This window comes from Hyla sarda, chromosome 10 (assembly GCF_029499605.1).
Source record: "Hyla sarda isolate aHylSar1 chromosome 10, aHylSar1.hap1, whole genome shotgun sequence".
In the NCBI taxonomy this organism is placed as follows: domain Eukaryota; kingdom Metazoa; phylum Chordata; class Amphibia; order Anura; family Hylidae; genus Hyla; species Hyla sarda.
In genome coordinates this window covers 125193298-125221241 of record NC_079198.1, presented here as the reverse complement: position 1 = coordinate 125221241, position 27944 = coordinate 125193298, and the positions used below count along the sequence as shown (strand labels likewise).

Genomic DNA, 27944 nt, shown 5'->3' with positions numbered 1-27944 from the left:
AAGAGAGCGAATTTAGAGACTGCAGCCCCTTATATACTAGGGGGGCTGAACTAATCCCATTGGTTGCAAAGCCTGTAGGTCCTGAACCCAGAGAACTCTGGGTACATCACATGACATCACATGACCCAGGAAGGTCCTATACATTTATACAACTTTGTACATCATTTTATACATAACGACCAATATACACTATACCTTTTATAATACATTATGCGAGGCGAGTAAAGGGTAAGCCCTGCAGGAGAGCCCTGTGGAATGGAGGGATTTTAACTGAGGGGACTTAAGACAGGGACAGGACAAGGTCTTGTACCAGGACACCACAACTACAACTATATATATAGGGGCACAGAAGGGCCTACAACTATATATGGGGGCACATGGAGGGCTACAACTATATATGGGGCACAGAAGGGCCTACAACAATATATGGGGTCACAGAGGGGGCCTAACTCCTATATATGGGGGCACAAAGGGGGTCTACAACAATTTATGGGGCACAAGAGGGACCTAACTACGATGTATGCGGACCCAGAGGGACAAACACCAATATATGGGGGTATAGAAGGGCCTGCAACTATATATGGGGGCACAGAGAGGACTTACAACTATATGGGGGCACAAAGCGAACACTATTACTGTATGGGGCAATACACATGGAAAATTTGTAAAGAGTGGGGTATTGTGGTAAATGGAGCCAAAAATGTTTATCTAGCAGGTTGTGCAGAAACAAGTCTTGGCCGAAAAAACTCTTCATGGTGGTCTAGGCCGGAAAGAGAAGAAAAGGAAAAGTGAACGACTGATCAGAGAAGACGTCACGTGTGGGTCACTGGTTGTAGCTGTAAACACTTATACGATCTGCATGGTGCCTGCGTACAGCTGGTATCTACCTCTATGTGGTCACTGTATGTGGGAATATTGGCAAAAAATTTTTGGGTGATTTTTTTTTTTTTTTTTTATCTGTTCATTGTGTACAAATTCCCCTAATCATAGCTTCACTGTCAATATGTACAATCATATATTGAGAGACAAGAACATTCTGAGAAATTACACCTAATCCCCTGATTGTAAAGTAAACTACCGGTAGCCAGTCCACGTATGTCCAGATAGTCCATCATTTCTTATAGCAATTGTGAGCTTTTTATTTTTGTTCCATTGCTCTTTCATAATCCATCATTACATTAACCTTCTCTATACATTTCCCCCCTTTTTTTTTAATTATTTTTGGCTCAGTGAAAGCATATATCTATAGAAATGGTGGACTGCTGCAAACCTCCTCGTGCATTTATGTCTCAGGCAGATATGTATATGATTGTAGATTACAGATACTGTTTTTTACCACAAGAGGGCGTAAAAGTGCTTCCTCTGCTGCCCTATTAAAAGAGTTCTCAGAGGCTACTTTTGGGTACATTACTATTTGGTGAGTACCAGAGGCTTATACATCTGTGGTATGGGGTGTGATGAGGGCAGATGTTGTTACCCTAGGCGCAGATGGCATTAACCCCTTGTATTCGTGATGCCAGGGCGTAGTTTAGCCTAAAACCCCCCAAAGGTATACCACTGGATCCTGGGCTAGACACGGGGGCAATAATGACTCAGACACAAAGTAACGGACAACGATAGCTTTACTGAGGGTAGACAGATGGTAAAGTCTATACAGATCAGCCCAAGGAGGTGACCAGTGACTCAGAGACCTTAAAGGCTTGCTGGGACTTGTAGTAGGACTGGACAGTTGAATGCAGACCACGTTACTTGACAGATGACAGGGACTGACTTGACTCATAAAGCTGAGACTTTATCTTACTTGACTTGATGGCGGCTGCAGGACTGTACTTTGAGGTCTCCAACACTCTGGACACACACACTAGACAAGACTGCACTGGACCTCAGCAGAAGAGAGAGAAGCTCCACCCAGGGCTTATATGGGGGAGACTAGCAGGGAGCCCATAGGTCATTCTTGGGGTCACCTGGTCACTGGTACCTCCTGGGTAACAATCACATGACATATCACATGACATAACTCTTAAAGATACAACACATTTTATAATACAATACACTGCAGAACATATGTACAGGGGGGGAAATAGGTGCAAGGGGCCCTGGGGACACTGAAGGAGGCTGCCTGACAGGACAGCAAGGGTACGGGGCAACATCTCCCATACTGGGCCACCACACATCCTGTATCTCTGGAATGGCTGTGTAGATCTGGGTATGTTTTATATAATTTTAATTCAGTTCACGTGCATAGGGTTTAGTGCGGGTAAACCTGCTGTCAGTTTCCCTTTTCCCTCCATCTAGGCCGTTCTGACCAAGCTGTTAGGAGATTTCAGAAGCAGTGGTTAGATGATGGTGCACATGTGAACAGGCTCCAGAAATCCCAGACACATCACCAGTAGGGAAGATCGATTTTTTTTTATCAACTGGTGCCAAAAAGTGAAACAGATTTGTAAATTACTTCTTTAAAAAAAATATTAACCTTCCAGTACTTATCAGCTGCTGTATGCTCCAGAGGAAGTTGTGTAGTTCTTTCCAGTCTGACCACAGTGCTCTTTGCTGACACCTCTGTCCATGTCAGGAACTGTCCGGAGAAGGAGCAAATCCCCATAGTAAACCTCTCCTGCTCTGGACAGTTCCTGACAACTAACACTTCCAGCATGCCCTGACATGGTCTATGCTTTATCCTGTGAGTCCTGTAGATTGTGAGGTGCCATGACAGAGTGCCTGCTGCTCCTGTTATCACTCTTGTTGTTTTATTTGTGGACATTTCATTTTGTGACTAACACTTGTTTCTGCAAGGTCATAGTGACTGGTGTATATGTAGGTGTTGTAACTTGTCTAATTGGTTTAATTGGTGCTAGAATAAAAAAACATAATGAGATCTGTAAATCGTCTTTTTTGTCACTGGTAAGTGAGACCAAGGACTGAGTTTTTATATCCTGTATTATACTCCAGAGCTGCACTCACTGTTCTGCTGGTGAGGTCACTGTATACATAAATTACATTACTTGTCCTGTACTGATCCTGAGTTATATCCTGTATTATACTCCAGAGCTGCACTCACTATTCTGCTGGTGAAGTCACTGTGTATATATATTACATTACTTAACCTGTACTGATCCTGAGTTATATCCTGTATTATACCCCAGAGCTGTACTCACTATTCTGCTGGTGGGGTCACTGTGTATATATATTACATTACTTATCCTGCACTGATCCTGAGTTATATCCTGTATTATACTCCTGAGCTGTACTCACTATTCTGCTGGTGGGGTCACTGTGTACATACATTACATTACTTATCCTGTACTGATTCTGAGTTATATCCTGTATTATACCCCAGAGCTGTACTCACTATTCTGCTGGTGAGGTCACTGTGTACATACATTACATTACTTATCCTGTACTGATCCTGAGTTATATCCTGTATTATACTCCAGAGCTGTACTCACTATTCTGCTGGTGAGGTCACTGTGTACATACATTACATTACTTATCCTGTACTGATCCCGAGTTATATCCTGTATTATACTCCAGAGCTGCACTCACTATTCTGCTGGTGGAGTCACTGTGTACATACATTACATTACTTATCCTGTACTGATCCTGAGTTATATCCTGTATTATTCTCCAGAGCTGTACTCACTATTCTGCTGGTGGGATCACTGTGTACATATATTACATTACTTATCCTGTACTGATCCCGAGTTATATCCTGTATTATACTCCAGAGCTGCACTCACTATTCTGCTGGTGAGGTCACTGTGTACATACATTACATTACTTATCCTGTATTGATCCTGAGTTATATCCTGTATTATACTCCAGAGCTGTACTCACTATTCTGCTGGTGGGGTCACTGTGTACATACATTACATTACTTATCCTGTACTGATCCTGAGTTATGTCCTGTATTATACTCCAGAGCTGTACTCACTATTCTGCTGGTGGGATCACTGTGTACATACATTACATTACTTATCCTGTACTGATTCTGAGTTATGTCCTGTATTATACTCCAGAGCTGTACTCACTATTCTGCTGGTGAGCTCACTGTGTACATACATTACATTACTTATCCTGTACTGATCCTGAGTTATATCCTGTATTAGACGCCAGAGATGTACTCACTATTCTGCTGGAGAGGTCACTGTGTACATACATTACATTACTTATCCTGTACTGATCCTGAGTTATATCCTGTATTATACTCCAGAGCTGTACTCACTATTCTGCTGGTGAGGTCACTGTGTACATACTAGGGGTGTGAATCGCCAATAATTTGGCGATTCGATTCGAATCGCGATACCAGGGTGGCGATTCGATATATCGCAATATATCGCGATACTGTCATGTTGGCGATATATCACGATATATCGCGATATTCCCTATTAAAAGCTTGGGAAAACTTATTCTAGCTGAGAAAGAACAAGATCCCGCGAGAGTTGTCCTGTGAGTGCGTACGTTCTCCTTCCTGTTTGTTCTGAGTCTGTAGTCTCGCGGTAGCAGCCTGCGAGTGGGACAGAGCTGATAACAGGTACACTGCCAACTAGTGGTCAGGAGTTTTTAAGTGTTATAAAAAAAATAAGACAGACAAATAGGACTGTGACTCAGTGAGTGAAATACAGTAAATGTTAATTATAATAATTTATAAAAAAAATCGATTCTCAGAATTTTAAAATCGATTCAGTATTGCGGAACAAAAAATCGCGATAATCGCGCGAATCGATTTTTTCTTACATCCCTAGTACATACATTACATTACTTATCCTGTACTGATCCTGAGTTATATCCTGTATTATATTACCAGAGCTGCACTCACTATTCTGCTGGTGGGGTCACAGTGTACATACAAAATATCTTGCACTGTACTGATCTTGAGCAGTATGTGATAGTTGGATTGATTCCAGGACAGGACATTGTGTGTAGGATAATAATACCCCCCCCCCCCACCTATTCACTTATAATAACCCTTGTGATCCCCGGTTCTCACGCCGATGTGTATAATGAGCTCAGAATTAGTCACTTGTTATGGAAAAAGCATCAGACTAAGGAGTGAATGTTGACCCTAATTGCTGCCATCGGCTTTACTGCTGCTGAGCAGGTGGATTCTGTGCTAATAAATTGGTATCCGCGGGGGAATTGTCAGGATCTGAGGCAGCAGTGACCTCCGTCGAGAGTGGAAATACTCTGCAGGATGTTCAGGTTTTTATGTTGTTGTTAGTGGCCTAGAAATGGGGACTCACATGCAGCATGGAAAACCCTGGATGGGATGGAAGGGTGAGCACTCGGAAAAGGATTGTGTATTTTGGGTAGAGGTGGGGCCTGAAAATGATGGACCCTCCACATAACTGTCGAGATAATTACAGATACATGATATTTGTACATTATTTATATATGTCACGTTGGGCAGGGATAGAGTGCAGCTCTAGTCTTGCCCACTCCCTCTGTCCCTGCCTACTTGCGTACCCATCCTAAATAACGAGTCCACAACCATGGAGACGGTCCCTTCCTAAATAAGTGGGGAACAGTCAAAAATAATAAAATACAAGACAGTAGGATGTCGGGGAGCAGCTGGAGGCACACAAAACGAACAGAAATAAAACTAAACACACACACACAGAAAGCGAAGTCCAGATAAACCGAGTCTAAGCCAGGAGATTACGGAGTACAATAACTGAGAGCCAAAGAGAAGTCTAGAGACGAGCCAAAAGCTCAGAGAATCAGATAAGACAAAAAGATTCAGCGAATGCTAGCTACAGTATAAGAACTATCACAGGTGAAGCATGAAAGAAAGAGGCTTTCTTATATATATATATATCCCTGTGCTTCTAGCAGGAGGATCCAAATAGATTCAGCAAACTGAATCACACCCAGAAGCACAGAAGCATAGTCCCAGCAACCAAAATAAACAACAGGGCTAGCATTAGCCCTACTGGGTGGCAGAACCAGTCATCACTAATATATATATATATATATATATATATATATATATATATATATATATATATCATTTGTGTGTGTGTGTGTGTGTGTGTGTGTTTGCACTAGGCACACACAGGCACAGGGAACAGGTGAGCTGAGGCCATCCTATTGACTTCTGTTGTAGAGTGTAGTGAGCATGCTCTGTAACCTTTGCAGATGCCAGTGTGCAGGGTGGGAGAGGAGGTGAGCTGTTACCATCATATATTGGCTTCTATTGCAGAGTGTTGTGGGCATGCTCTGTAATGTATGCAGGGGCAGGGAAGAGGTGAGCCGAGGCCATCGCCTATTAACTTATTTTGTAGGGTGTAGTGTGCATGCTCTGTAATGTGTGCAGGGTGAGAGAAGAGGAGAGATGAGGCCATACCCCATTGACTTCTATTGGCATGCTTTGTAATGTGTGCAGGGAGAGGATAGGGGAGCTGAGACCATCACCTATTGTGAATGGTGGATCCTGTGTTATCTGTATATAGCTGTTACCTGTCATTGTAAGCCTGCCTGTGATGATAGTGAGGAGAGACTGCTGAGAAGTGATCTCTACAGAGCGGGAAGTGTTGCATTAAAATGAGACTCAATGGTCAGAGTGTAATATAGATAATATACTGCACCTCCAGCCAGGGCCGGCTCCACCTATAGGCAAAATAGGCAGCAGCCTAGAGCGCCCTCTTGATGGGCATGCCATTCTGCCCTCTGTCTGCAAGTAAGTTATTTCTCCAGGTCCTGACAGCTGCTAAGCTGTCACACCAGTAGTTAGGAGATTACATGAGGAGGGGGTTTGTTACAGTGTGTCACCCGAGTAGTAAGGAGATTACATGAGGAGGAGGTTTGTTACAGTGTATCACCCCAGTAGTAAGGAGATTACATGAGGAGGGGGTTTGTTACAGTGTATCACCCCAGTAGTAAGGAGATTACATGAGGAGGGGGTTTGTTACAGTGTGTTACCCCAGTAGTAAGGAGATTACATGAGGAGGGGGTTTGTTACAGTGTGTCACCCCAGTAGTATGGAGATTACATGAGGAGGAGGTTTGTTACAGTGTGTCACCCCAGTAGTATGGAGATTACATGAGGAGGAGGTTTGTTACAGTGTATCACCCCAGTAGTAAGGAGATTACATGAGGAGGAGGTTTGTTACAGTGTATCACCCCAGTAGTAAGGAGATTACATGAGGAGGGGGTTTGTTACAGTGTGTCACCCCAGTAGTAAGGAGATTACATGAGGAGGAGGTTTGTTACAGTGTGTCACCCCAGTAGTATGGAGATTACATGAGGAGGAGGTTTGTTACAGTGTGTCACCCCAGTAGTAAGGAGATTACATGAGGAGGGGTTTGTTACTGTGGTGGCTCAGTACGGGATGGTGTTGCCCCGTCTCTTTCCTGCCCTGTCTGGCAGTGTCCCTCAGTGTCCCCAGGGCCCCCTGTAGTTGTTTCTCCATTTGTACATATGTTTTGTATTATACAGGAAGATGTGGTATACGTATAATAAAAATGTACCATGTGATTGTTACCCAGGAGGTACCAGTGACCAGCTGACCACAAGGGTGACTTATGGGCTCCCTGCTGGTCGCCCCCTGGGTGCAGCTTCTCTCTCTTGTTGCTGAGGTCCAGTGCAGTCGTCTCAGTGTGTGTCCAGAGCATTGGAGGCCTCAAGCCCAGTCTGCAGCCACAGTCAAGTGTAAGTAAGATAAACCTGCAATAATTGTCAGTCACCAGTCGAGTCAAGTCGTCTGTCTAGTCAATGTGGCCTGTACTAAAATACCCAGTCCTACTACAAGTCCCAGCAAGCCTGCAAGGTCTCTGAGTCACTGGTCACCACCTTGGGCCCTGGCTGAACTGTATAGACTTTACCACCTTTCTACCCTCAGTAAAGCTACCGTTGTCTGTAACTTGGTGTCGGAGTCATTATTGCCCCCGTGTCTAGCCCAGGACCCAGCGGTATACCTTCGGGTGGTTATAGGCTAAACCACGCCCTGGCGTCACGAATACAAAGGGTTAATACCATCTGCCCCTAGGGTAACAACATCTGCCCTGCACCGCACACCCCGCCATACCACATTACAGTGTGTCACCCCAGTAGTAAGGAGATTACATGAGGAGGAGGTTTGTTACAGTGTGTCACCCCAGTAGTAAGGAGATTACATGAGGAGGAGGTTTGTTACAGTGTGTCACCCCAGTAGTAAGGTAATTACATGAGGAGGAGGTTTGTTACAGTGTGTCACCCCAGTAGTAAGGTAATTACATGAGGAGAGGGTTTGTTACAGTGTGTCACCCCAGTAGTAAGGTAATTACATGAGGAGGAAGTTTGTTACAGGTGTCACCCCAGTAGTAAGGAGATTATATGAGGAGAGGGTTTGTTACAGTGTGTCACCCCAGTAGTAAGGTAATTACATGAGGAGTTGGTTTGTTACAGTGTATCACCCCAGTAGTAAGGAGATTACATGAGGAGGAGGTTTGTTACAGGTGTCACCCCAGTAGTAAGGAGATTACATGAGGAGGAGGTTTGTTACAGGTGTCACCCCAGTAGTAAGGAGATTACATGAGGAGGAGGTTTGTTACAGGTGTCACCCCAGTAGTAGGGTGAGGCGAGTCAATGGGAGGAGTCAAGGGGGTGCTCCTAGGGTGGCAAAAATGTTTGCACCAGCTCTGCCTCCAGCTGTTCCAAAACTACGACTCCCAGCATGGCCATGGTAGGGGGTGCAAGAATCCATTTGCACGCGCAGTTATATGTATTAGGCTGGGTTCACACCACATTTTTGCAATACAGTTCCAATATGTGTTTCCAATTTGAAAACCGTACGGAACCGTATTGAAAACCGTATGCATTGACTCTCCATTGAAAACCGTATGCCAAAAGATGCATCCGGATGTGTCAGTTTTGCATCCTGTACAGTTTTGTCAGTTTTTTTCCCGTTCCCAAAACTGTAGCCTTCCACAGGTACGTCTGGGTGAAAAACTGTATTGAAACGTATACGTTTTTTTTAACATGGGAGTCAAAGGGAACTGTGCAGAACTGTATGCGCATACGGTTCCTTCAGGTTTTCACCATACAGTTTTTGACTTTGCAGTTTTTTTTCTTGGAATTTCAATCAAACAAGTGAAACTTTATTTATAATGGAGTGAAAAGTTAAAAACTTATACTTTTTTTTTCGGACATAATTTTTCAAACCATATACGGATTAAAATTTGTACATACGTTGAGGAATCAGTTATTTTATCAAAAACCTGATACGGGAACTGTATTGCAAAAACGTGGTGTGAACGCAGCCTTATACAGATTTTTGGGTAATATTCTGCCCTGTTTCCTATGTTTCTAGGTATAGAAGCTTCTGGAAGTGTCCGGGTCCCAGGTGTGATCCCGTGGAGAGAGCTGATTATCGCCGCCTTCCCATGACAACCAGCGTATTGTGACACCTTCTCCTTCTCTCCTTTTATGATAAATGATCAAAGCCAAAACGGGACCAGAGGACGCGACACACAACGAACGCTGCCTGCCACGTACGAATACTCTGAATATTAATCCCCCCGGACAGCATGAAACCAACACAGAGGGGGACAAAGCCGCACTAGACCCTGAAACAACCAGAGATGGGATCCGCAGCCTCTGCGCAAAAGACTATCTACCTGGAGGTGGACGGAAAGGTGCAGAAGGTAAGTACCATTGATGACGGATGAGAGGGGGAAGATTCCGGCAACTTCCTAATATACTTTGGGGGGAGATTTATCCCTGAAGTTGTTTTGTAAGGTCCCTTTTCAAGTCACTTTTGTTGCGGGTTGTTTGGTGGAAGTGCGCACAATCTATCATATAGTCTCACGATGTGTGATAGATATTGCGCAAATCCGCCGAAACTAACAAAATCGCATATAGTCTGCAGAGGGGAGATCAATAATGCGCAAGTCTGCCAAAGCTAACGAAATGACACAATACCATTTCTTCAGGTTTCTAGAAGGTGGTCTACAGTTGCGTTTTTTTTTTTTCTTCCACGCTTTGCGGTGTAAAATTGCGACTTTTTGATTATTCGCAAATCATAGAGTAACCACAGTACAGTGATCCCTCAACTTACAATGGCCTCAACATACAATAGTTTCAACATGCAATGGTCTTTTCTGGACCATTGTAACTTGAAACCAGACTCAACATACAATGTACAGACAGTCCAGATCTGTGAAACCTGTCAATCACTGGAAGAACTGACCAATCAGAATGGGCATTTTACTGGGAAACCCCCTGTATTACTGAAGCGTATGCACTGACTGGTGTCTGGTAGCGCCCCCTACAGTACAGGGAGGTACTACATGTTCTGTACTCTTTACCTGTATTACTGAAGTGCATGCACTGGACTGGTGTCTGGTAGCGCCCCCTACAGTACAGGGAGGTACTACATGTTCTGTACTCTTTACCTGTACCAGGGTTAGCTGCTCCTTTGGACACCAGGTGAGGGCGACTCCATGTTACTTTTTTAGGACACTGTGTACTGTACAGGATCCGGAAGAAGCTCCTGTCCTCTACATAGACCAGTGTTTCCCAAGCAGGGTGCCCCCAGCTGTTGCAAAACTACAACTCCCAGCATGCGCGGACAGCCTTTGGCTGTCCGGGCATGCTGAGAGTTGTAGTTTTGCAACAGCTGGAGGCTCCCTGCTTGGGAAACACTGACATAGACAGTGATTTACAGCTCCCAGCATTTCTTTCTTACTTTTATATGTAAGGATTTGCTTTATCTATATTAGTTATCTACTTATTTTTCTTTAATTTTCACTTTTTTCCTATTTTTTGGATGACATTTTGGTGCCTTTAGAACCAATTACCAGGTTTCCATAGAGTTCTGGTCTCAACATACAATGGTTTCAACATACAATGGCCGTCCTGGAACCAATTAATATTGTAACTTGAGGGACCACTGTATCCATAAGGTTTTGCCGGCAAAAAAAAAAATAAAATGCAACATTGATCAGAAGAAAGTAAAATAACTAAATAAATAAATAAATATAAATAAATAAATGAATGAATGAATAAATAGTAAAGACAAATTCCCCCTTTGTGTTTCAGTTTTTCACCAATTCCAAGAGCCCGATTTGCTGACAATGAAAGGGAATATTCTATCTAAAAACCGTAGTTTTGCAACAGCTGTATGCACCCTATTTGGGAAACACTGATCTAAATATACAATTAAAATATGTCTAGATCAGTGTTTCCTAACCAGGGGGCCTCCAGCTGTTGCAAAACTACAGCCGAAGACTGTCTGGGCATGCTGGGAGTTGTAGTTTTGCAACAGCTGGAGGCACACTGGTTGGGAAACACTGCCTTAGGGTACGTTCACATGAGCGGATCCCCAGCGTATTTGACGCTGCGGATCCGCCGCTGAAGGACTGCTGTATGGTGCCTTTACATGTGCCTGCTCGGAGTGGCAATACGCCCCTACAAGAAGACACACTGCGAGGTGTGAGTCGCCGCACGCATGCGCAGTATACTCGCACATCGCGGCAGCTCTTGGCCTAGCTCATAGAGCAGGCGTGATGTGTTCGAGTACACTGCGCATGCCTGGCGACTCGTACGTCGGTTCAGTGTGTCTGCTCGTAGCGGTGTATTGCTGCTCTGAGGAGGCACATATAAAGGCAGAATACAGAGGTCCTTCAGCGGCGGATCCATAGCGTAGAATACGCTGGGGATCCGCTCATGTGAGTGTACCCTTAAATTGAGAAGCTGTAGACCTGTACCGACCCAATACTTCTCACAGCTGAGGGTTTGTTACGGAATATCATTCTAAAAAGGAGGTTCGAGGGTTAGGGCTACTATGATGGAAATGGCACCGCCCCCTTGCCTGCGTTGCAGCTAATGCTGGTGATTGTCGGGTCGCAGTGGCTGAAATGGTGGCAGTGCCATACTGGGATCCTAGTCGCTGTGCCTTATGATGCTGAGAACATTGTGACAAATCCTCACCTGTGTGAGAGCTCTAGGCAGGAGAGATTTCCAATCACTAACAGCAAGATTTTCTGATCTATATCACTGCGCATTCGGAAAGTTTTCAGACCCCTTCACTTTTTTCATGTTTTGTTAATGTTGGGGCCTTGAGCTTAAATAAAATAAAAAATATATATCGTTCCCCCTCCCCCAGGGCTGTGGAGTCGGAGTCGAGGAGTCGGAGTCAGACGAAATTTTGGGTACCTGGAGTCGGAGTCGGCAAACAATGCACCGACTCCAACTCCTACTAAATTTAGATTGTAATAAAAAAAAAAAAAGCAAGTTTAAATGTCCCAATTCACAAAAAGTTATAATTAATGACTTCTCTACTTTAAGAATAAAGACCAATGCATGCAGTGCCTCACGTAACTGCAAAACGAACACGTTAAGTGAATGTGAAGAAGCTTTTCATGTGCTTTACTATAATGCACGCAACGCACAATTAGGAGCGGTAATACTTATACTTTCCATAGTGTTGTGTTCTGCTGTTACAGGGAACCCATGGGTAACCTAGCCTCTCACTGATAAGGGGTTAAGGAAATATGTTTTTTGCAGGGCTAGAGACACTTGTATAAGTGAAGGGAATGGAGGGTCAATAGTTCAAGACTGAAGCTGTAAACCATTGGAAAAACTGCTGTCATTCAGCTAAGGCTATAAAAACTTGTAAACTTGATTGTTAGCTTAAAGGGGTACTCCACCCCTAGAAAGGATAGGGGATAAGGTGTCAGATCGCCGCGGTCCCGCTGCTGGGGACCCCCGGGATCGCCGCTGTGGCACCACGCTATCATTACTGCACAGAGCAAGTTCATTCTATGCGTAATGATGGGCGATACAGGGGCCGGAGCATTGTTACGTCACTGCTCCGCCCCTCGTGAAGTCATGGTCAGCCCCCTCAATACAAGTCTATGGGAGGGGGCATGACGACCGCCATGCCCCCTCCCTCCGGCCCCTGTGAATGAACTTGCTCTGTGCAGTAATGATAGCGTGGTGCCACAGCGGCGATCCCGGGGGTCCCCAGCAGCGGGACCGCGGCGATCTGACACCTTATCCCCTATCCTTTCTAGGGGTGGAGTACCCCTTTAAGCTAACAATCAAGTTTACAAAGACTTGCCAAAGACTTGCATTAAGGGGGCGGGCCATTATGTCACGAGGGGCGGAGCCATGACGCCACGATGCTCCGGCCCCTGTATCGCCCATCATTACGCACAGAGTGAACTCGCTCTGTGCAGTAATGATAGCGTGGTGCCACAGCGGCGATCCCGGGGGTCCCCAGCAGCGGGACTGCGGCGATCTGACATCTTATCCCCTATCCTTTGGATAGGGGATAAGATGTCTAGGGGTGGAGTACCCCTTTTAACTTTAAACATGACTATGGGATTCTACTAGGTAAATCATGTTTTATAATAAATGCCCCTTCCTGGATCCTCCCACTGCCCTATCTTCAGCAGCAGATCAGCACACAAACTGTTCAATACAGTAGACTGTTGGCTTCCCAGCCAGTAGTCCTGTGGTAATGACAGGTAGGTTGCCTTTCTTTCCTTCAAGGAATGTATAAAATACATTCACATATTAATACATCGGAGTCGGAGTCGGAAGTACAGAAAACTCTGGAGTCGGAGACGAAACATTTATCTACCGACTCCACAGCCCTGTCCCCCCCCCCCCCCCCCCTAACATTCTGCACTGAATACCCACTGTGACAAATTGACAAATATTTTATGGTAGGTGACCTTTCTAACTACTGGGGGCTTCCCTACCTATCTAATTACTGGGGGCTTCCCTACCTATCTAACTACTGGGGGCTTCCCTACCTATCTAACTACTGGGGGCTTCCCTACCTAAATACTGGGGGCTTCCCTACCTAAATACTGGGGGCTTCCCTACCTAAATACTGGGGGGGCTTCCCTATTTAACTACCGGGAGCTTCCCAACCTATGTAATGCAGGAAAGGTGAGTTACATTTTTATTATAATTTTTTTGGGGTTGGTGAACTTTCTAACTACTGGAGGTTTCCCTACTATCTAGGTATTACGCGCTTTCCTACCTATTTACTGGGGTCATCTACCAATTGGGGGGCAGAAGAGGACAGAGGATTTTGCTACCTGGGGGATTCCCTTTATATCTACCTGAAATATTTCCTAGCTACCTACTGGGGTCATCTACCAAAGTGCACCTTACTTTTGCATATCCCCCAACCCACCCCCTGTAAAACTACGAAGACTTCCCAACTAATGAATAAGGGCTGGACATGTGACATATTTTTTCTACTTTCTGCTTTTTCCACTGTAGAAAATACATGGACAACATCTGCATAGATTTATATGTTCTCCTTGTGTTTGCCCGGGTTTCCTTCCACTCTCTAGAAACATACTCATAAAAGAATTTAGATTGTGAGAATGTACAGCGCTGTGGTATCTGTGTGCACTATATAAATAATTATTTTTATTAATATCATACAACCATCAACACTTTACTGTCCAGCAAACCTTATAACACTACAGCCATCCGAGACTAGTATTTTTTGTTATTTTTCAGATCGTCTTCAGCCAACAGAGCAGCAGCAGCGACATCAAGCAGATTCTGTGCACGTCGGCCGGACTCCCCTGGTAATGGTCCCTTTCATGACTTTCAATATACAGGGTGCGCCATTTATATGGATACACCTTAATAAAATGGGAATGGTTGGTGATATAAACTTCCTGTTTGTGGCACATTAGTATATGTGAGGGGGGCAACTTTTTTAAGATGGGTGGTGACCATGGCGGCCATTTTTAATCCAACTTTAGTTTTTTCATGTGACACAACTTATTGGGAATTTCACAAGAAAAACAATGATGTGATTGGTTTTAACGTAACTTTATTCTTTCATGAGTTATTTACAAGTTTCTGACCACTTATAAAATGTGTTCAATGTGCTGCTCATTGTGTTGGATTGTCAATGCAACCCTCTTCTCTATATACTGCTATATACTACTATATACACCGCAGGAGAAATGCTAGCACAGGCTTCCAGTATCCGTATACACTGCTATATACTACTATATACACCGCAGGAGAAATGCTAGCACAGGCTTCCAGTATCCGTATACACTGCTATATACTGCTATATACACCGCAGGAGAAATGCTAGCACAGGCTTCCAGTATCCGTATACAATGCTATATACTACTATATACACCACAGGAGAAATGCTAGCACAGGCTTCCAGTATCCGTACACACTGCTATATACTACTATATACACCGCAGGAGAAATGCTAGCACAGGCTTCCAGTATCCATATACACTGCTATATACTACTATATACACAGCAGGAGAAACGCTAGCACAGGCTTCCAGTATCCGTATACACTGCTATATACTACTATATACACCGTAGGAGAAATGCTAGCACAGGCTTCCAGTATCCATATACCCTGCTATATACTACTATATACACCGCAGGAGAAATGCTAGCACAGGCTTCCAGTATCCGTATACACTGCTATATACTACTATATACACCGCAGGAGAAATGCTAGCACAGGCTTCCAGTATCCGTATACACTGCTATATACTACTATATACACCGCAGGAGAAATGCTAGCACTGGCTTCCAGTATCCGTATACACTGCTATATACTACTATATACACCGCAGGAGAAATGCTAGCACAGGCTTCCAGTATCCGTATACAATGCTATATACTACTATATACACCACAGGAGAAATGCTAGCACAGGCTTCCAGTATCCGTACACACTGCTATATACTACTATATACACCGCAGGAGAAATGCTAGCACAGGCTTCCAGTATCCATATACACTGCTATATACTACTATATACACAGCAGGAGAAACGCTAGCACAGGCTTCCAGTATCCGTATACACTGCTATATACTACTATATACACCGTAGGAGAAATGCTAGCACAGGCTTCCAGTATCCATATACCCTGCTATATACTACTATATACACCGCAGGAGAAATGCTAGCACAGGCTTCCATTATCCGTATACACTGCTATATACTACTATATACACTGCAGGAGAAATGCTAGCACAGGCTTCCAGTATCTGTATACACTGCTATATACTACTATATACACCGCAGGAGAAATGCTAGCACAGGCTTCCAGTATCCGTATACACTGCTATATACTACTATATACACCGCAGGAGAAATGCTGGCACAGGCTTCCAGTATCTATATACACTGCTATATACTACTATATACACCACAGGAGAAATGCTAGCACAGGCTTCCTGTATCCGTATACACTGCTATATACTACTATATACACCGCAGGAGAAATGCTAGGACAGGCTTCCAGTATCCGCATACACTGCTATATACTACTATATACACCGCAGGAGAAATGCTAGCACAGGCTTCCAGTATCCGTGTACACTGCTATATACTACTATATACACCGCAGGAGAAATGCTAGCACAGGCTTCCAGTATCCGTATACACTGCTATATACTACTATATACACCGCAGGAGAAACGCTAGCACAGGCTTCCAGTATCCGTATACACTGCTATATACTACTATATACACCGCAGGAGAAATGCTAGCACAGGCTTCCAGTATCCATATACTCTGCTATATACTACTATATACACCGCAGGAGAAATGCTAGCACATGCTTCCAGTATCCGTATACACTGCTATATACTACTATATACACTGCAGGAGAAATGCTAGCACAGGCTTCCAGTATCTGTATACACTGCTATATACTACTATATACACCGCAGGAGAAATGCTAGCACAGGCTTCCAGTATCCGTATACACTGCTATTTACTACTATATACACCGCAGGAGAAATGCTGGCACAGGCTTCCAGTATCTATATACACTGCTATATACTACTATATACACCACAGGAGAAATGCTAGCACAGGCTTCCTGTATCCGTATACACTGCTATATACTACTATATACACCGCAGGAGAAATGCTAGGACAGGCTTCCAGTATCCGCATACACTGCTATATACTACTATATACACCGCAGGAGAAATGCTAGCACAGGCTTCCAGTATCCGTGTACACTGCTATATACTACTATATACACCGCAGGAGAAATGCTAGCACAGGCTTCCAGTATCCGTATACACTGCTATATACTACTATATACACCGCAGGAGAAACGCTAGCACAGGCTTCCAGTATCCGTATACACTGCTATATACTACTATATACACCGCAGGAGAAATGCTAGCACAGGCTTCCAGTATCCATATACTCTGCTATATACTACTATATACACCGCAGGAGAAATGCTAGCACAGGCTTCCAGTATCCGTATACACTGCTATATACTACTATATACACCGCAGGAGAAATGCTAGCACAGGCTTCCAGTATCCGTATAGACTGCTATATATACTACTATATACACCGCAGGAGAAATGCTAGCACATCTCGCACGCAGCACCACGATCTCGCACGCAGCACCCTGCTCTCATCAGGTCCCGGAGCGAACATCGCTCCGGTTCTGATGACTGCCGATCACGGGGCCGGAGTATGGTGACCTCACAGCTCCGCCCCCGTGTGATGTCACGCTCCGCCCCCTTAATGTAAGTCTATGGCAGGGGGCGAGACAGCTGTCTCGCCCCTGACATAGACTTGCATTGAGGGGGCGGAGTGCGATGTCACACGGGGGCGGAGCTGTGACGTCACTATCACCGGCCCCGTCATCAGACCCGGAGCGGATGTTCGCTCCGGGGCCTGATGAGAGCGGGGTGCTGCGTGCGAGATCGCGGGGGTCCCCAGCAGCAGGACCCCGCGCGATCGGGCAACTTATCCCCTATCCTTTAGATAGGGGATAAGTTGTCAGCACGGTAGTACCCCTTTAAGGCATTTCTAATGGAAGTTTATAACGGATCTTTTAACGGCGCAACTTTATAGTGTGAAAGGGGCCTAAAAATTGTCCAGAAAAGACTGAAAATATTGTACCCTGAGGCCATTGTAAGTTGAGGGACCGCTGTATAGCGCTGTATCACGCATTGATATATATTTACTCACAGGCAGACGCCCATTATCCTCGTGGACTCAAGGGGCACTTTGATCGCCACTGACCCCACAATTCCGGGCAACAGCAAGTAGTAAGTACATGTGACCCAGAGTCCGGATAATACATTGTACTCATTGGGGGGAGATTTATCAAAACCCGTCCAGAGGAAAAGTTGCTGAGTTGCCCATAGCAACCAATCAGATCGCTTCTTTCATTTTGCAGAGGCATTTTCAAAAATGAAAGCAGTGATCTGATTGGTTGCTATGGGCAACTCAGCAACTTTTCCTCTGGACGGGTTTTGATAAATCTCCCCCATTGACCTCAGCATAACAGTATATATCTGCATTCATTTTAGTTCACCCTATCGGATCATCTGTGAGGACTTGTCGCCACGACCAGGTAATGTTTACACGATCTTCTGTAAGTCTGGTCGATAACATATTCTTACATTCTATATCATCTATATCATATATCATATCATATCATTTGTTGATTTTTTTCAGAAAAAGAAGACGTTTTCCATAAGCTTATGACACAAGTTGCAGAGGAATTCACAAGGTAAGGGATACAGATTCTCCCAGTGTATAATACAATACTATAGGCTTTAAAGGGGTTATCCAGGAAAAAACTTTTTTTTATATATCAACTGGCTCCAGAAAGTTAAACAGATTTGTAAATTACTTCTATTAAAAAATCTTAATCCTTTCAGTACTTATGAGCTTCTGAAGTTGAGTTGTTCTTTTCTGTCTAAGTGCTCTCTGATGACACCTGTCTCGGGAACCGCCCAGTTTAGAAGAGGTCTGCTATTGGGATTTGCTTCTAAACTGGGCGGTTCCCGAGACACGTGTCATCAGAGAGCACAACTCAACTTCAGAAGCTCCTAGGTACTGAAAGGATTAAGATTTTTTAATAGAAGTAATTTACAAATCTGTTTAACTTTCTGGAGCCAGTTGATATTTAAACAAAAGTTTTTTCCTGGATAACCCCTTGATGGCGGAGGAAAATATATAAATATATAGAATATACAGGGTGCAGCTAGATAGGACTGTAGGCCACTGCTTCCCAGCCAGGGTGCCTCCAGCTGTTGCAAAACTGCAACTCCCAGCATGCCCGGACAGCCTTCGGCTGTCCGGGCATGCTGGGGGTTGTAGTTTTGAACAGCTGGAGGCACCCTGGTTGGGAAACACTATTATTTGAGCAAATCACAACAGAATTAGAGTACAGAGTGGACAAATTTGGAGTAGCCAAGAAGAGGCGTGAAACGCACTGTATTTAGAAATGCATTATGTTTGGCACTGATTACCATTGTGCATGGCGACAATCATAATACACAGACATGAGTCTAAGGTGACTAGCACCATATGCATGCTTGGGGTTGTAGTTTTGCAACAGCTGGAGGCACCCTGGCTGGGAAACACAGTTGTAGGTAATGAGCATACGCCTCAGTGGTGGCTGCAGAATTCATCATGTAACTCTATGGCTGTATAAGCAGCTGTATAAGGATTTCGGAGCTCTGTTTAGGATAAACCAAGAGTTTCAACCAATATGTAGTAGAGATACTATGACATGATATAATTAAATTGATAGGAGAAAATGTAAATTAAATAATTTCCCTACTACTCCTTATTTTTTCTCTCCACCAGAGCGTTCAGGATTAGCGATTTGAAGAGAGAAGTCAATGAGCGGATCACCGCCTTAGAGCGTAGGGTGGAAGGTGAGGAGATCCTGACCTGAAGCATCATGATGACCCCCAGTCTCAGAGCCCCCTTTATCTTCTAAGGAGTAAAATCTGTACAATTAGCAATGCTCCAAATACATCTCTATACAGTGGTCCCTCAAGTTACAATATTAATTGGTTCCAGGACGACCATTGTATCTTGAGACCATAACTCTATGGAAACCTGGAAACTGGTTCATCGAAAATAGGAAAAAGTGAGGATTAAAGAAAAATAAGTAGATAACTAATAGAGATAAAGTCCTTTCATATAAAAGTAATAAAGATCTGCTGGAGCTGTAATCTCTGTCTATGTAGAGGACAGGAGCTTCTTCAGGGTCCTGTACAGTACACAGTGTCCTAAAAAAGTAACATGGAGCCGCCCTCACCTGGTGTCCAAAGGAGCAGCCAACCCTGGTACAGGTAAAGAGTACAGAACATGTAATACCTCCCTGTACTGTAGGGGGCGCTACCAGACACCAGTCCAGTGCATGCACTTCAGAAATACAGGTAAAGAGTACAGAACATGTAATACCTCCCTGTACTGTAGGGGGCGCTACCAGACACCAGTCAGTGCATGCACTTCAGTAATACAGGTAAAGCGTAGTACAGAACATGTAATACCTCCCTGCACTGTAGGGGGCGCTATCAGACACCAGTCAGTGCATGCACTTCAGTAATACAGGTAAAGAGTAGTACAGAACATGTAATATTTCCCTGTACTGTAGGGGACACTACCAGACACCAGTCAGTGCATACACTTCAGTAGTACAGGTAAAGAGTAGTACAGAACATGTTATATTTCCCTGTACTGTAGGGGGCGCTACCAGACACCAGTCAGTGTATGCACTTCAGTTATAAATGGGTTCCCCTCGTGCCTGATATCTCCTTTGCTTGGTGTCTCCTGTGCCTGCTGTCTTCATGAATTGTGACTGCCTGGTGTTCCCCATGCTCAGTGTCCTCCCTGCCTGGTGTCCCTTGTGCTCAGTGTCCTCCCTGCCTGGTGTCCCTTGTGCTCAGTGTCCTCCCTGCCTGGTGTCCCTTGTTCTCAGTGTCCTCCCTGCCTGGTGTCCCTTGTTCTCAGTGTCCTCCCTGCCTGGTGACCCTTGTGCTCAGTGTCCTCCCTGCCTGGTGTTCCCCATGCTCAGTGTCCTCCCTGCCTGGTGTTCCCCGTGCTCAGTGTCCTCCCTGCCTGGTGTTCCCTTGTGCTCAGTGTCCTCCCTGCCTGGTGTTTCCCATGCTCAGTGTCCTCCCTGCCTGGTGTTCCCCGTGCTCAGTGTCCTCCCTGCCTGGTGTTCCCCGTGCTCAGTGTCCTCCCTGCCTGGTGTTCCCCGTGCTCGGTGTCCTCCCTGCCTGGTGTTCCCCGTACTCAGTGTCCTCCCTGCCTGGTGTTCCCTGTGCTCGGTGTCCTCCCTGCCTGGTGTTCCCTGTGCTCAGTGCCCTCCCTGCCTGGTGTTCCCCGTGCTCAGTGTCCTCCCTGCCTGGTGTTCCCCGTGCTCAGTGTCCTCCCTGCCTGGTGTTCCCCGTGCTCAGTGTCCTCCCTGCCTGGTGTTCCCCGTGCTCAGTGTCCTCCCTGCCTAGTGTTCCCCGTGCTCGGTGTCCTCCCTGCCTGGTGTTCCCTGTGCTCAGTGTCCTCCCTGCCTGGTGTTCCCCGTGCTCGGTGTCCTCCCTGCCTGGTGTTCCCCGTGCTCAGTGTCCTCCCTGCCTGGTGTTCCCCGTGCTCAGTGTCCTCCCTGCCTAGTGTTCCCCGTGCTCGGTGTCCTCCCTGCCTGGTGTTCCCTGTGCTCAGTGTCCTCCCTGCCTGGTGTTCCCCGTGCTCGGTGTCCTCCCTGCCTGGTGTTCCCCGTGCTCGGTGTCCTCCCTGCCTGGTGTTCCCCGTGCTCGGTGTCCTCCCTGCCTGGTGTTCCTTGTGCTCAGTGTCCTCCCTGCCTGGTGTTCCCTGTGCTCAGTGTCCTCCCTGCCTGGTGTCCCTTGTGCTCAGTGTCCTCCCTGCCTGGTGTTCCCCGTGCTCAGTGTCCTCCCTGCCTGGTGTTCCCCGTGCTCAGTGTCCTCCCTGCCTAGTGTTCCCCGTGCTCGGTGTCCTCCCTGCCTGGTGTTCCCTGTGCTCAGTGTCCTCCCTGCCTGGTGTTCCCCGTGCTCGGTGTCCTCCCTGCCTGGTGTTCCCCGTGCTCAGTGTCCTCCCTGCCTGGTGTTCCCCGTGCTCAGTGTCCTCCCTGCCTAGTGTTCCCCGTGCTCGGTGTCCTCCCTGCCTAGTGTTCCCTGTGCTCAGTGTCCTCCCTGCCTGGTGTTCCCCGTGCTCGGTGTCCTCCCTGCCTGGTGTTCCCCGTGCTCGGTGTCCTCCCTGCCTGGTGTTCCCCGTGCTCGGTGTCCTCATTGCCTGGTGTTCCTTGTGCTCAGTGTCCTCCCTGCCTGGTGTTCCCTGTGCTCAGTGTCCTCCCTGCCTGGTGTCCCTTGTGCTCAGTGTCCTCCCTGCCTGGTGTTCCCTGTGCTCAGTGTCCTCCCTGCCTGGTGTTCCCCGTGCTCGGTGTCCTCCCTGCCTGGTGTTCCCCATATCTAATGTCTCGTTTGCTTGTTTTCTAGCTGAAGGCCAGAAAGCTACTGACATTGAGAAGTGTAAGCTTGAACTGAGGAACTTGAGGGATGAAATAGAGGAAAGAAGTGGCAGGTCAGTGACACCCTGCTCTACTGGTATCAGATGTGCACAAAGTTATAGATCAGGCACAGGATAGTCTAAAATAAAGCCAGTAAGATCTTTGCCACCAGCAGCACCAGAAGAGCAGCCGCCACCAGTCACAGTAGTATGAGCTCCCCCAGTCTATGTGCTGCTTGTTATCCAGCCATGTGCTACAAATGTCTTCTGTCCACTAATAGAGCAAAAAGATGTGGGAGCTGGGAAGAAATAGGGAGCAGTATGTGTAAAGGGGATGACCATGGGGATCAGTTTGTTTACCTGAAAGGCAGCTTTGGGGAGCAGTCTGTGAGAGAGACGCAAACATGGGGAGTCGTCTGTGTAATAGAGAGGGGGCCATGGGGAGCAGTCTGTGTAATAGAGAGGGGGCCATGGGGAGCAGTCTGTGTAACAAAGAGGAGGTCATGAGGAGCACTATGTAAGAGAGGAGGAGCCATGGAAAGAAGCCTGTGTAACAGAGAGGGGGCCATGGGAAGCAGTATGTGTAATAGAGAGGGGGCCATGGGAAGCAGTATGTGTAATAGAGAGGGGCCATTTGGAGCAGTCTGTATAACAGAGAGGGGGCCATGGGGAGCAACCTGTGTAACAGAGAGGGGGCCATGGGAAGCAGTATGTGTAATAGAGAGGGGGCCATGGGAAGCAGTATGTGTAATAGAGAGGGGGCCATGGGAAGCAGTATGTGTAATAGAGAGGGGCCATTTGGAGCAGTCTGTGTAACAGAGAGGGGGCCATGGGGAGCAACCTGTGTAACAGAGAGGGGGCCATGGGAAGCAGTATGTGTAATAGAGAGGGGGCCATGGGAAGCAGTATGTGTAATAGAGAGGGGGCCATGGGAAGCAGTATGTGCAATAGAGAGGGGGCCATGGGAAGCAGTATGTGTAATATAGAGGGGGCCATGGGAAGCAGTATGTGTAATAGAGAGGGGGCCATGGGAAGCAATATGTGTAATAGAGAGGGGGCCATGGGAAGCAGTATGTGTAATAGAGAGGGAGCCATGGGAAGCAGTATGTGCAATAGAGAGGGGGCCATGGGAAGCAGTATGTGTAATAGAGAGGGGGCCATGGGGAGCAGCCTGTGTTACAGAGAGGAGGCCATGGGTAACAGAGAGGAGGCCATAAGAAGAACTCTGTGTAACAGAAAGGGTGCCATGGGGAGCAGTGTGTGTAACAGAGAGGAGCTCATGGGAAGCAGTCTGTGTAACAGAGAGGAGGCCATGGGAAGCAGTCTGTGTAACAGAGAGGAGGTCATGGGAAGCACTCTGTGTAACAGAAAGGGTGCCATGGGGAGCAGTGTGTGTAAAAGAGAGGAGGCCATGGGGAGCAGTGTGTGTAACAAAGAGGAGGCCATGGGAAGCAGTCTGTGTAACAGAGAGGAGGTCATGGGAAGCAGTCTGTGTAACAGAGAGGGGGCCATGGGGAGCAGTCTGTGTAACAGAGAGGGTGCCATGGGAAGCACTCTGTGTAACAGAAAGGGTGCCATGGGGAGCAGTGTGTGTAAAAGAGAGGAGGCCATGAGGAGCAGTCTGTGTAACAAAGAGGAGGCCATGGGAAGCAGTCTGTGTAACAGAGAGGAGGTCATGGGGAGCAGTCTGTGTAACAGAGGGGAGGGGCATAGGGAGTAGTCTAAGTTACAGAGAGGAGGGCATGGGGAGTTAATCTGTGTTACAGAGAGAAGGGCATGGGGAGTTAATCTGTGTTACAGAGAGGGGGGCATGGGGAGCAGTATGTGTAACAGAGAGGGGGCCATGGGAGCAATCTGTGTAACAGAGAGGGGGCCATGGGGAGCAGTCTGTGTAATAGACAGGGGGGCCATGGGAATCAGTCTGTGTAACAGAGAAGGTGCCATAGCGAGCAATCTGTGAAAGAGGGAAGGTTCCATGGGGAGCAGTCTGTAAGAGAGGAGGTTATGGGGAGCAGTCTGTAAGAGAGGAGGTTATGGGGACCACTCTGTCTAACACAGAGGGACATAAGGTGCTGGCATGTACTGTCCAGTGCCTACAGTGATCAGTATTAGTAATTATTGTGACACCAGGCAGTGGATATACTTACACAAGTTCTGGGTGATTCCCTGGCTATGTGGCTATCCCGGGATTGACAGATGTCACTCAATGAAGCATGTGTAGTACAGGTGTTATCGCTGCTATATGGGGCACTGCACATGGATATCACAGATGTCACTATGAGTGATGTTGCTCTATTACATTGTCTAAGCTTTTTATATTTTCAATCATTTCCAGCAGACTGAGTTGTTCCTGTAAATATAACCGATCTGGCGACATAATCCGGATAAACCCTCGCAAGGATGTCCACAGTTACCCCAAGGTAAACCACTCACTATTACGTATACTGGCCATGGTAACAAGAGGCAGGAAGATTGTTGCTATTGTGGTGTGCTGTTACATTGTGTTAGTGCAAAACTACAACTCCCAGCCGTTGGCTGTCCGGGCATGCTGGGAGTTGTAGTTTTGTAACAGCTGGAGGTCTGCAGTTTGTAGACCACTGATGTAGAGTTTCGACTGACCAGAGCAGCCAATTATAACTTTTCCCACTGTTTTCTATGGGAGTGACACATCAGTGACATTTGTGTCTTTGGTTCCACAGTACACCTTGTCACCAGAGACTATCGAGACCCTGAAGAAGCCGACCTTCGATGTCTGGCACTGGGAATATAATGAGGTTTGTTGGGGTGTGCCAATGAACTGTCTATGTTGGCGAGGGCAGAGCCAGGATCTGAGGTGGGGAATGGAGACAGGAGAGTCACAGCAGCACAGAGAATGTTAGAAGAAGGGTGTGCTGATCTTTAGGGGACAGTAAACTGTGAACATATGACAATGTGGTACAGTAGTGCCCATTGCGCTGCATGTCTTTGATATTAAGCCCTTAGTGTGTCTAGTGAATGTCAGATTGAAGGGGTTCTTTACTTGTGACAATACATAGTTGTTATAAGAAGATCTTAGACACTTAGTTGATCACAAAGTAACCTTCTCCAGAGACCCCCCAGCGATCATCTATAATCTGTGGGGAACCCTAAGTGTGTGGCTTCTCTTAAGTGTTCAGCTTCCCCAAGTGTTCAGTACATATTCGGCTTCCCTAAGTGTTCAGTACATGTTCACCTTTCCTAAGTGTTCAATAAGTGTTTAGCTTCCCTAAGAGTTCAGTAACTGTGCAGCATCCTTAAGTGTTCAGTAAGTGTTCAGCTTCCCTAAGTGTTCAAAACATGTTCAGCTTCTTTAAGTGTTCAAAAAGTCTTTAGCTCCCCTAAGTGTTCAGTTTCCCTAAAAGATCAGTAAGTGTTCAGCTTTCCTAAGTGTTCAGTAAATGTTCAGCTTCCCTAAGTGTTCAGTAAGTGTTCAGCTTCCCTAAGTGTTCAAAACATGTTCAGCTTCTTTAAGTGTTCAAAAAGTCTTTAGCTCCCCTAAGTGTTCAGTTTCCCTAAGAGATCAGTAGGTGTTCAGCTTTCCTAAGTGTTCAGTAAATGTTCAGGTTCCCTAAGTGTTCAGTAAGTGTTCAGCTTCCCTAAGTGTTCAGTAGATGTTCACTTTCCCTGTGTGTTCTATAAGTGTTCAGCTTCCCTAAGTGTTTAGTAAGTGTGCAGGTTCTCTGAGTGTTCAGTTAGTGAGCAGCTTGTCTAAGAGTTTAGTAAGTGTGCAGCTTCCCTAAAGTGTTCAGCTTCCCTAAGTGTTCAGTAAGTGTTCAATAGGTGTTCAGCTTCCCTAATTTTTCAGTAAGTGTTCAGCCTCCCTAATTGTTCAGTAAGTGTTCAGCTTCCCTGAGTGTTCAGTAAGTTTTCAGCTTCCCTAAGTGTTCAGCTTCCCTAAGTGTTCAGTAAGTGTGCAGCTTCCCTAAGTGTTCAGTAAGTGTTCAGCTTCCCTAAATGTTCAGTAAGTGTTCAGATTCCCTAAATGTTCAGTAAGTGTTCAGCTTCCCTAAGTGTGCAGCTTCCCTAAGTGTTCAGTAAGTGTTCAGCTTCCCTAAGTGTTCAGCTTCCCTAAGTGTTTAGTAAGTGTTCAGCTTCCCTAAGTGTTCAGCTTCTCTCCAGCTCCACCACAGGAGACAAGAATCATTCCACAGTGTTCATCACATTAATATATTGTCTGTGTAATGCAGGACAGGACTGGTCCATCAGAGTGAGAGACGCCCTTTACAGCCACTCCCCATTCTGACCAAAAGATAAACATCCTAAACAGATTACATCTTTATACTGACCTAGAACTCACTAATAGTGTTAGGAAATTATTTGTTTTAACCGGGTAACCTCTTTAATTCAATAAAAATTCTAAAACACGTTGGGAGTTGTAGTACTTAGAGTGCGGCAGCAGCATGTATACTATATAAAGCAGACTGCGCGCAGTCTATAAGTGCCGTTACATACCGCGCCTCATGTCACCTTATTGTCTGCACAGATGCTGAGCTGTCTGGAGTTCATGTACCATGACCTTGGAATTGTTCAGGAATTTAACATGAACCCCATCACCCTGAAGTGCTGGTTGGTACGTACCCTGGAATAAGACAAACCTGCTGCTACAGTCTGGCAGGAGACGGGAGACCCCTTTATTACCAGTGGGGGCGGGTAACAACTAGCGAGCATCATCCTCCATACTGACCCTATTCGCCTGTGACCCAGCAATGGATAAGTAACCCCCTTAGTGACAACCAATATAGCTACCATTATTGATATCTTATTACTAATGCAGCAAGAGAGGTCATCTCCCCATAACACAACTAGGCGTATTCTTACTATTCAGGAGCATGGGAAAGCTGAGTCGAAGCCCCCAAATATAGACAAGAGAATCATCAACTGGGGGTTGCAATGTGTCTTATGTTGTAACATGAAGCGGCCATGTTTGCCCTGGCCTAATTGTATATTTATTATAATATATACTATCCCAGTGTTTCCCAACCAGGGTGCCTCCAGCTGTTGCAAAACTACAACTCCCAGCATGCTGGGAGTTGTAGTTTTGCAACAGCTGGAGGAACCCTGGTTGGGAGACACTATTATTTGGACCAGAGTGTCCAGAGTGGACAAATTTGGAGTTGCCAATAAGAGGCGTGAAACGCACTGTATTTAGAAATGCACTATGTTTGGCACATATTAACGGTGTGCATGGCGACAATCATAATACAGAGACATGAGTCTAACGTGACTAGCACCATATGCATGCTGGGAGTTGTAGTTTTGCAACAGCTGGAGGCACCCTGGTTGGGAGACACTATTATTTGAGCAAATCACAACAGAGATGGACAAATTTGGAGTTGCCAATAAGAGGCGTGAAACGCACTGTATTTAGAAATGCACTATGTTTGGCACATATTACCGGTGTGCATGGCGACAATCATAATACAGAGACATGAGTCTAATGTGACTAGCACCATATGCATGCTGGGAGTTGTAGTTTTGCAACAGCTGGAGGCACCCTGGTTGGGAGACACTATTATTTGAGCAAATCACAACAGAGATGGACAAATTTGGAGTTGCCAATAAGAGGCGTGAAACGCACTGTATTTAGAAATGCACTATGTTTGGCACATATTACCGGTGTGCATGGCGACAATCATAATACAGAGACATGAGTCTAATGTGACTAGCACCATATATACTATAGTAGGTAC

At 45.9% G+C, this 27944-nt stretch overlaps 2 protein-coding genes across 4 annotated transcripts in view; both read left to right on the top strand.

Annotated features, from left to right (window-relative positions):
• Positions 1-9534, top strand: part of SLC37A2 (solute carrier family 37 member 2) — a 46049-nt gene extending 36515 nt beyond the window's left edge. The window contains exons 18-19 of the mRNA XM_056544179.1: positions 9286-9318; positions 9419-9534. Of these exons, the coding sequence (XP_056400154.1) occupies positions 9286-9318; positions 9419-9488 (103 nt within the window). The 3' untranslated portion in view covers positions 9489-9534. The remainder of the gene's footprint in view (positions 1-9285; positions 9319-9418) is intronic.
• Positions 9480-27944, top strand: part of LOC130294424 (high affinity cGMP-specific 3',5'-cyclic phosphodiesterase 9A-like) — a 56757-nt gene continuing 38292 nt past the window's right edge. For all 3 annotated transcript variants that reach the window (XR_008848493.1, XM_056544180.1, XM_056544181.1), the window contains exons 1-10: positions 9480-9619; positions 14463-14533; positions 17946-18023; positions 18288-18331; positions 18436-18490; positions 19576-19646; positions 22227-22311; positions 24572-24656; positions 24936-25010; positions 26738-26824. Coding sequence is in view for 2 of the 3 variants with exons in the window: in XM_056544180.1 (XP_056400155.1) it covers positions 9557-9619; positions 14463-14533; positions 17946-18023; positions 18288-18331; positions 18436-18490; positions 19576-19646; positions 22227-22311; positions 24572-24656; positions 24936-25010; positions 26738-26824 (714 nt within the window). In the remaining variant the exon portion in view is untranslated. The remainder of the gene's footprint in view (positions 9620-14462; positions 14534-17945; positions 18024-18287; positions 18332-18435; positions 18491-19575; positions 19647-22226; positions 22312-24571; positions 24657-24935; positions 25011-26737; positions 26825-27944) is intronic.